At 42.8% G+C, this 9,463-nt stretch overlaps 1 protein-coding gene across 1 annotated transcript; it reads left to right on the top strand.

The window, feature by feature from the left end:
* The first annotated feature begins 992 nt into the window (after positions 1-992).
* On the top strand, positions 993-8,991 carry skap2 (src kinase associated phosphoprotein 2). The gene is made up of 13 exons (XM_040165940.2): positions 993-1,172; positions 1,516-1,621; positions 1,709-1,734; positions 1,989-2,087; positions 2,776-2,856; positions 2,963-3,046; positions 3,193-3,317; positions 3,695-3,758; positions 3,840-3,959; positions 4,055-4,129; positions 5,304-5,416; positions 8,581-8,684; positions 8,786-8,991. Exons 1-12 carry the CDS (start codon positions 1,133-1,135, stop codon positions 8,671-8,673), a joined length of 1,026 nt encoding a protein of 341 aa, XP_040021874.2. The 5' UTR covers positions 993-1,132; the 3' UTR covers positions 8,674-8,684; positions 8,786-8,991.
* Positions 8,992-9,463: the final 472 nt, after the last annotated feature.

Below are 9,463 nucleotides of genomic sequence, written 5' to 3'. Positions count from 1 at the left end.
GCAGCAAACTGCTCCCACTGTGCGATGGGTTAAAATGCAATGAAAGGCGCTTTAGAAAAAAGCGTCAGCTAAATGACCTGTAATGTAATGTAATCTTTGGATTTATATCACTATGACAACGTTTCCTAAAAGAGACACATAAACCAATACGGACCAATATTGTGTGGATGGTCTTCTCAATGTTGGACTGAAAGTGGAGTAAGTGGGCAAAGGTTCAACACCTGCAGATGAAGTGAAAGCTAAAGCTTTTCCCCACAGCCCCTCCAGAGCTGCACTGACATGTCTGTGTCATTTCTCCACAACAACAGTATACAGTTCAAAGGCTCACTGTCGAAAGACGACTAGTGAATGACTGACAGCTTCATAAACAATATGACAACCGGCTGCCTTCACTGATCACAGTCGGCACAGGTTTCACTTTATATGAGTGAGTTCTTGTTTTATTTTTACTTTGTCGTACCCTGATACGGTGATTGAATCGGACCCGGGCTGGAAACATTGTGTTGGTCGTTGATTGCATTGATTACAAACTGACTCACAAATGACAAATGTTGTAAAGACCAAATGTGCAGTAAACACACCAGCAGACGTGGCAACGGCTCCTCCAAACACTTGTTGCTCAAAGGCAAAAGATAACAGGCAGAGAACAGTTTGATATATTCTCCTTAGCCCAATGACCCCTGTTTAGATTTAAACTGTTAAATGAATCAAAGTGATCGCATCAATGTAAAGACACTCCAACGTGTCCAACGTGTCAGACACCAAAGAGCCAGAGAAATATGATCTGGAATCAATCAAAAATATGATCATGTGTTATCCGCCGACTCTGTAAAGACTCGTTCCTCCATTAAAGCATCAACTCCCAGTTGGCCAGACCAGAACTATTTATTCATATATACTAGGGAGATAAACAAACAAAAAAAACAAGACACAATCAGAAATACACAATAAAACGTGGATTATTATTATTATTATTATTATCCACGTGTTTACTGTGTATTTCTGCAGCGGAACTGTGGTCAATAATAAATGATGAGCGGAGTCACTTCCGCGTGCAGTCGTCGCTGCTTCCGTGTCACATGAAGTTCCCGTCGCCGGACAGTCCGCCTCCGAACACACAACTCTCATCACGATGCAGCCGATCCACGAAAAGTTCACCACGCTGATTTCAGGTAAAACACCTTCACCTAATAACGTTTACTTCACCCACGCAGGTTGTTTTCTCTTTTCCATTTCGGACTCACGAAACCCAGATTTTAACAGACCGTTTTGTAGTAAAAAAGAAAAAGGGGAAGTGCGAAGCCAGTTTGCATGACAACGTTGTCAGTGAGATGTAGACTTTCGAGAGTGTTTCTATTTCCTTCGTGCTGACGAGTGTTAATGCTACAAAGCTGCTGCGGAGGGGGACGTGATCTCCAGCAGTGCGTTGCCATTCGGCTGTAAAAGAATCAACCAGTAAGTGTGCACACATTGCATGAATGTTTTACCTGGTGTTTCTTTTTGGTTTGCTTCTAGACCTTGAGTTTTTCCTCTGTGATGGATTAAAAGGGGAAAATCTAAGCAAGAAGGCAAAAGAGAAGAAGGACGCCTTAATCAAGAGGATTAAAGAGGCCAAGTTGAGGTGGGTTGTCTGTTTGCATTTACTTCAGATTCTGGTTTTAAAGATCTTACTGCAAAGCATAATCCTTATTTCTGTCTCCCCCAACAGTTTCCCACAAGATTTTAAAGACAAAAGTAAGTGTTTTACATTTAATGTGTCAGTGTTTCCATCCGGAGAGTCAGGAGCCACACAAAGAGGTCTCAGCATGAATCTAAGGGATGCCAAGATTAAAGAAAAATGTATTTAATCAGGATGAACCCCTTCAAATGCGTCATTCATTTTTTAAGTATCACATTGTGCCTTCATCTTAAAAAGGGGAAATCCTTTTACAACAGATTGGCACCAACTGTCTTAAAATATAACGTGTACACTTTGCTGCACTTTTTAGGCGGAGATGACTCAGACAACGAGGAGGAAATCGACAGCAACAACGATGGAGGATCGATGGTGTCAGAGCGTGCAGACAAAGATGAAGAGGCTTTCGAAGGTAAGCACTTGGCCAACATCCAAACACTGACTTGTTATCAAGCTTTGGATCAAGTTCCTGAAGCGTGCTTCCCCACATTAAAATATACAAATCTTTGGGTGTGCTCCTGGGGGGGGACTTTGATCGGCACAATGAGGAAAGCATTCCAACTGTAACCTGGCAACATACTTGGGAAGCAATTTAGGGGGCAACAACCACTACTCCCACCACCTCTTTCGCTCCAGCGCTTCGACAGCGGGCTGAATGCTTTATTGCTCTCAGCTGCAATCCGGGGACTGAACCTCAGGGCCTCGGTAGTTTGAGGAAAAAAACATGCTTGGATATACAGTAGCTTTTAACCTTGTATGACCAATCAGGAAAATGTGCAAGATTTTGTATTTGCTTGTATAAATGGTGATTCTGTGAAATCCCAGTGAAGTGGCTATTAGGGCTCCGGGGTTTATGGCCTGCAAGCAGCTGCCACTTTTATGGCCGCTCTTTCACGCAAAGCAACTTTGACGCAGCAGTTGAACATTTGCATTGAAGTTGCGGGGGGAATATCCTCCAGCGATAAGCAAAGTAGTGCTTAGTTGAGCTTTTACTACTTATTTGAATGCCAAATGTATACACAATGGATTAAATGCACAACCTCACCTGTTTCTTTAAGTAATTGCACCTTTTACATACGGAAAACCCTTTTCTCCACCAGGGGCCCATCAGTTCCCACCCATGGCGGCTCAGGACTTGACGTCGGTCTTTAAAGCGGGACACCTCGAGAAGCGCAGGAAGGGTGGGTGCTTTCATCAGTTCTAATGGAGACAATGTCGCACACTTAAATCTACACGCTCCAAAAAAAAAAGGTCCTTGTTGAGATTGTTGTTGTTTTTCCTCCCCAGACCACAGTTTCTTTGGCACCGAGTGGCAGAAGAGATGGTGTGCTCTGAGTCATCATATCTTCTATTATTACGGCAGTGAAAAAGGTATTTCCTTTTTTTTTTTCTCCTGCTTTTTTAAATATAGATTGTGAGTCACAGCACACTGAAGCGGATGTGTGATTGGCATTCGGCTTTTCCACAATTGTTGTATTTGAATAATTAATGCTGACGCTTTAATATCCTATAACCAGACAAGCAGCAGAAGGGGGAGTTCAGTATCGACGGGTACGCTGTCAAAATGAACAGCACCTTACGGAAAGACTCAAAGAAGGACTGTTGCTTTGAAATTTCTGCTCCAGACAAGCGAGTCTATCAGGTGCGCTTGTCTCGTGGTGACCATTTGAATCCCTGCTGTCCTATGTGTACTACCTAAAAAACTACTACTACTACTACTACTAAAAAACAAATGTGGACTTCAGATAGATGTTTTCAAAAAAAAATGACACCGCATATTTGTACCTAAGGTCATTAAATTGTTATTTTTAAAACCCATTCATTCATTTGACACAGCGGCCTTTGTAATGGCTGTACCAGACACGCATATTTAACAAGCCTAAAATGAGTGCTTCTAACATTCACACTCTTCCATGCGGAACATTTTACTATGCATAAATGCAGTATTATTTGTTTATGTTAATTCATATATGTAGAACTATTGCGCTGACTGACGTTATAATTTCTCTTTCATTACAGTTCTGTGCGTCATCGTCCAAAGAGGCGGAGGAGTGGGTGAAACAGATAGACTTTGTTTTGAGAGGTTTGAACCGTTTTTGAATGCTAAAAAAAAAGCATCATGAGTTTTTGTGTATTCGTCAAATGTACTAATTCCTGTTTGTAGATATGTGCGGCATCATCCCAGAAGATGAGGAGGAACCGGAATTGTACGACGATGTTGGAGCAATGGAAGATAAAGTGGAGTCTGAGCCGATTGACGATGACATCTATGAAATGCTCCCAGGTCTGACCTGCGTATTCCTCTGCCCGCGACATAATCATAGCTCCTCTCGTCATATCACACACTCATCCATTTAATATATTGTCTTGTTTCTCCAGAGGAGGACTTGCCCACTCCAGCAAAGCCTCCTCCGAAGTTTGAGCCAGCCATGAAACCTGCTCCTCCTCCTTCAGGTACAAAGTAAAGACATTTGTGTTTGTTCTGCACAGACTGGTGTGTTTGGCTTGTGGGTTAGAGGGTAGTAACCTTTTCTACATATAGCAAAAGAATCCGCAAATTATAACACCCTCTTTTAAATTGAACCTTCTGCTGCAGTAAAGAAGAAGTGAGATTTCAAGAGGAAGTTACAATGCAGAGTTAACAATGCTGTTGGCCTAGTTGGCCAACTTCCTTTTGCAATAGGTAACGTATTAAAAATGTGTGCAAAAATAGCCTGCCGTTTCCCCCCTCTACTTATTTCTATTCAAACTTTCCCTATTGCATTGACACAACCCGAGGTTTGCTAAGAAGCAGGTATTGGTCCACTTTAGATCAAAAAAACTAACCCTTGTTAGTAAAACCCCCAAATCTGTTACTAATTAGACAGAACATACTGCTATACATAAGCAGTGCAAAGGCAAACAATCTGAGGCAATATTTGTAATTGTCAATAGTAATTTTGTCTACAATATCTCAATTTATGAAGCAAATGTCCTTTAACAGTGACGTCAAGAGATTCAGTTCAATTAAAATAAAACCGAGAAAAGCAGAAAATCCTCCAAATGTAAAAAAATAAGTTTTTTTAAAATCTTCAAATCTTGATTAATTCATTCCTGACTAATCTTCTGTCATTCAAATAATCAACCCATGGTCTTTTTTTACAATATCACTGCAAAGGAATCCAGAGAAGGACACAGCTTATAGTTTTGTTTTTTCGCTTCTTTAACCTGGAATGTTAAATGTAAGTGTAAAAGCAGCGTAACTGGAGCTGAGATGTTTGAAGGCCGTGGCCGAATTGATGTGCCGTAAATATACGGTATAACGTTGGCAAAGTGTGTGTGTGTGTGTGTGTGTGTGTGTGTGTGTGCGTGTGCGCTCTCCTATAATGAAGAGACTCATTTTGAAGCCATGATATTTTTTTACTGTTTTGAGCGTACTCCCTTTTGTCTCTAGTGTTGACATGCTAAACACCTTGGCTGTATGAACTTGGCATACAACTACTGTCTGCCTCCAGTTCTATTTCAGGCTCTCCACTGCCTCCTGTTGGTCTGGCTGAACATGAAAAACCCCTTTTTATCTGACCATTTTTTATTTTACACTCTCCATAGTAAGTAAAGCACCTAATCAATTTCCCCCCTTTGCTTGCAGTTGATAAAAGCACAGACTTCCCCAACTTCTACCAGGGCTTATGGGACTGCACAGGGCACCACCCAGATGAGTTGTCCTTCAAGCGTGGAGATGCCATCTACATATTGAGCAAGGTATGGTCCAGGGTCAACATTGATTTGTCCCTTAGTGGGTGTCTTCTTGAGGCGCAGGGAAAGTAGCACAAGCTCAAACCCAACCGTGATGAGACGGCGTTCGTAGCGGGAGTGGTTCTACTGGGCTCAGACCACCTGAAGTGAGTGATTTCAAAGCCCCCACTGTTCATATACTTTACTGGCAGCACCCGGCCCCCCTGGCCTGGAGGCGGACGGCCGACGGTAAGCGGCGGACTGCGCTCCCGGGCGCGGTGCTGAAGATTAGTCGTGTCACAGCGGATACTGTTTTAGTGCTGCTGGCGGAGGCTGAGCTCTGCTGGCACACATCACCATTTCATCACTTCCATCCGCGCCGCTTCAGCACGCGGCTGCTGCCACGCCGAGGCGGTGAGCGGCCCTCAGCCCACACACCTCCCAGGCGTTTCTCTCACCTCGCCAAATAGGAATGTATGTTCTCAGGAAACCTGAGCTCGGCCGCCCACTCTATTTCAGAGCAGGTGAGGACGTGTAGTGGACGCACAATTTCCGAGGCTTGTCGGCCAGCTGCGGGCGCCAGGTATTGAGAACTGAGGAGCCGTTCTTTACCTTTATTATGCAACCAGACAGGAGTCCTTTTGTACTTAACTAGTTTATTTGGAACTGGAATTTTATTTTGATGTGATTCATTTAACAAGCTTCTCTTTGAACGTTGCTCTGCAAATAAGTCAAGGAAATTTATATTTTACAGATGCATGTGGACCCTGTGGTTTGTGCGCAGAGAAAAAAAAAAGGGGTGAGATGTGCACCACGTAGACTGGCTAAATTTCCTGTCTGGTTTGTTTTCTATGAAGTCCACTGAGACCTTCTGTTGTCAGCTGACAAGGTCCTTGCCAAATTCAAGTCTGCCATCTAGAGGTAAAAGCCATGAAGATTTAAAAATCTCGACCGAGCTCCAATAATTGTATTTATATACAAAATCAGAATTATAATTTGGTATAATTATACAAATATTCTTCAGTCCAAACCATAGGGCGGGCGCAGTCGTATTTATTTTATTTATTGATCAGAAATGGTTAGTCTATGAAATGTTAAAAAATAGTGGAAAATCCCCACCAACATTGGCCAGAGCGTGAACTGAAACCTTAAGACTCTTTTTTTTTTTTCTTGTCTGACCAACTGAAAAAATCAGAAATTAAAAGGTGTCAAATCCTCACATTCAAAAAGCGCAGATGTTCAGCATTTGTCTCTTGATAAAGGAGTGAAAATATTTTGTCTTTTGTTGACCAGCCAATTGATTAAGCCCTAATTGCAGGAAGCGAATGCGCAGAGCAGACCGACACCGTCAATACCCATCAGCCAAATGTCTGTTTATGACTCCTCCTTCGTGTGTGGAAGAGGACGAAGAATTAAGTTGCCCTTTTCACTCAGACTGGGAGTGCCATTAGCTGAAACCTTGGTGTTGGGGGTTGTGGCCTGCTATGAGGGCAATGACCATAAAACCTGTCTGGACTGCAGCGGCCAGCTGCAGCTAAAGGGACAGTTGACTCCTTTTTCTCCCCCCCCCGAGTCGCTCCTCCATTCTTTCTCCCCAATACCCCGTTTCCCCGCCCTTCCAGAGCCCAGAAATAGTGTTACAGCTGCAAGACCCCCCAGTCAGGATCTGGTTGTTGATTATAGGGCCTAACTTGAAGTGAGGTAGAGTGCGCTATCCGAATATGCCCCCCCTCCCCCCCCTCCCCCTCGCTGTCCCTCCTGGGGTCACAGCACATAAAACAAATCAAGAGATGTAACATCTCACCTCACTAAGGTTAATAGATGGGTTGATAAAAAGTTACCACCTTGCTAATATGTGGCTGCCATTGTTATAGCGTCTGCGCATCTTTTCAGCTCACCGCTTGTTTTCCAGTTTCGCTTAAAAACCTGATACGTCAGACGAGCATCAGACGAGCGTTTCGTTTGGCATTATGGGACGGGCCGGTTTTGTGTCAATGTGTGCTTTGTCACAGTGTGTGGTATCATTAGTCTTCCACAGCTCCGTGTACATGTTCTCATGCTGTCTGCCGCACTCATTCAAACAACTTATTTGTCAGCCAGAAGTACACAATGAGGTGTTGCGTTTTTTTCAAAGGGTCGCTGCAGGAAGTAATAAAGTTCACTCACACCCTCGGCCTCTTACACACACACACACACACACACACACACACCTTGTGTCAATCTGGATTATTATACCTCGGGGGGCATTTTCATCTTGACACACATTTATTTTATTTTTTTCTTTTGTGATGTGAATTATTTTTATCTGTGATGGATGGGCGGTCTCACTCTGTGCAAGCCATTGTTCTACGTTATAGTGTCTAATACTACCATAGGATCACTTGCATCCATTATTCTCTCCTGCGAATAACTGGACACAGATGTGGTCCCTCCCTGTCCCTGAGTTTTGGCAGGGATTTGAAACACTGTGCAGGTTCCTCTTCCTTCAACCTTGTTAGTGCATTAGCCTTAGCGGTGATTCATGGGACGACTTTGATGTGAGGTCAGGCTCCTAGCCAAAGGGGAAAGAAAGCGAGCGAGGGAGATAGCGAGAGAGGGATTTTTTTCCTCTTGTGTCAGATGTCCTCTGACACAAGAGGAATTATGAGTGTTCCCCTCTCATCTCTGAATGCTGACAGCCATTTGGAGCTATTACTTGTCATGCTTTGACAGATTTGTGTGCGGTGCCCCATGCACACTGGGGTTTTTGTGTGCAGGGGAAAGATGTGTCTGCAGGAGACGGGAAGTCGTCGATGGGTTGTAGGTGTGGCTTTGGAGGTCGGAGTGAAAAGAAAACAAAGGAGATATGGCGAATAGTTAACTGGTTAGGCTGTTAAGAATAGTATTTGATAGTGGCAATGTGACAAAACGAGAGATGAGGACTTGCGGCAGAGATTCCTGTTGTGGGTCACGTGGCTCGCGTCTTAAGGCCATATCCTCGCTATACACCCTTCATCCGTTGGAGGTACTGTCCGTCTCAATGACTCCAAAGTAAAGTGTCTGCTCTTTGTGCCTTTCCCATCTGGCAACCTTACACTATGTTGAAATAAACCTCATCTCGGTGCTTTTGATATTTATTTGATTAAACCCCCAAAATTGTTGGTGACTATCAACTTCTCCATTATCATCTTCTGGACTGTGTCCCATCTCAGGAGTACCAGAGCTTTGGCTGGTGGGTGGGAGAGAAGAGTGGAGCGGTAGGAATCGTCCCCAAAGACTACTTGATGGAGCTTTACGCGCTTTAGATGCACCTCATGTAAGTTGCTCCGACCTCGAGCTTCTTACACACTGTGATCCTCAAACAACTGTATCTGTAGTTAATCCACTTTATTTTAACTGGTACATTGTCGTTTTCAGGATTCTTCCCTTCCATATCGACTGTATGAGACTGATGATTTAGAAGAAATTGTTCATATTAGTATTTTTCTATAATATCTGCATCTTGCGCCCATTGTTTGTATTTATTTTCTGTCTAAAATTGAGTTTTTCTACATTGCTTCATGCATTGCTTTTGACAAATCTGATATTTGCAAATGGTTCAATTTAATAAAGATTTCAAAATATCTGGTTTCAGAATTATTTTTGAATTGTTATTTACTCTGTGATTTAAGCCACAAGGTGGCAATAGCGCCTCTTCAAAGGTTACTACCTCTGTAACAGAATCCATACACAAGTTGTCTTTTCTTTTTTCGTTGCCTGCGGACACAAGTTTTGAAATGTTGTTTGCAAACTGAATTAACATAAACTGCCAAGAGACGGGAAGAATGTTTACACCAGAAATTATGTTTAAAAAAAACCCCAATTCAATGTAAAAAAAAAACAATTGAATGGAGATTCAGCAGGGTATTTTCTGGGGGAACTAAACCATTAACATGCATAACATAACGGAATCCCATTATTATCCCTTTGAAATCGGCATCAGGCTGTCAATATTAAATTCCGGTGCACACCAAACCTATTTACACAACTATGGCTAAATTTAAATAATGTGTTTTTAGAAATGATTTCATTCATCTGTTCAGCACTTTTGTTCCA

Source organism: Gasterosteus aculeatus, chromosome 20 (assembly GCF_964276395.1).
Source record: "Gasterosteus aculeatus chromosome 20, fGasAcu3.hap1.1, whole genome shotgun sequence".
Classification (NCBI taxonomy): domain Eukaryota; kingdom Metazoa; phylum Chordata; class Actinopteri; order Perciformes; family Gasterosteidae; genus Gasterosteus; species Gasterosteus aculeatus.
Note: the sequence above shows the minus strand (reverse complement) of the source record. Positions and strands in the feature narration are given on the sequence as shown.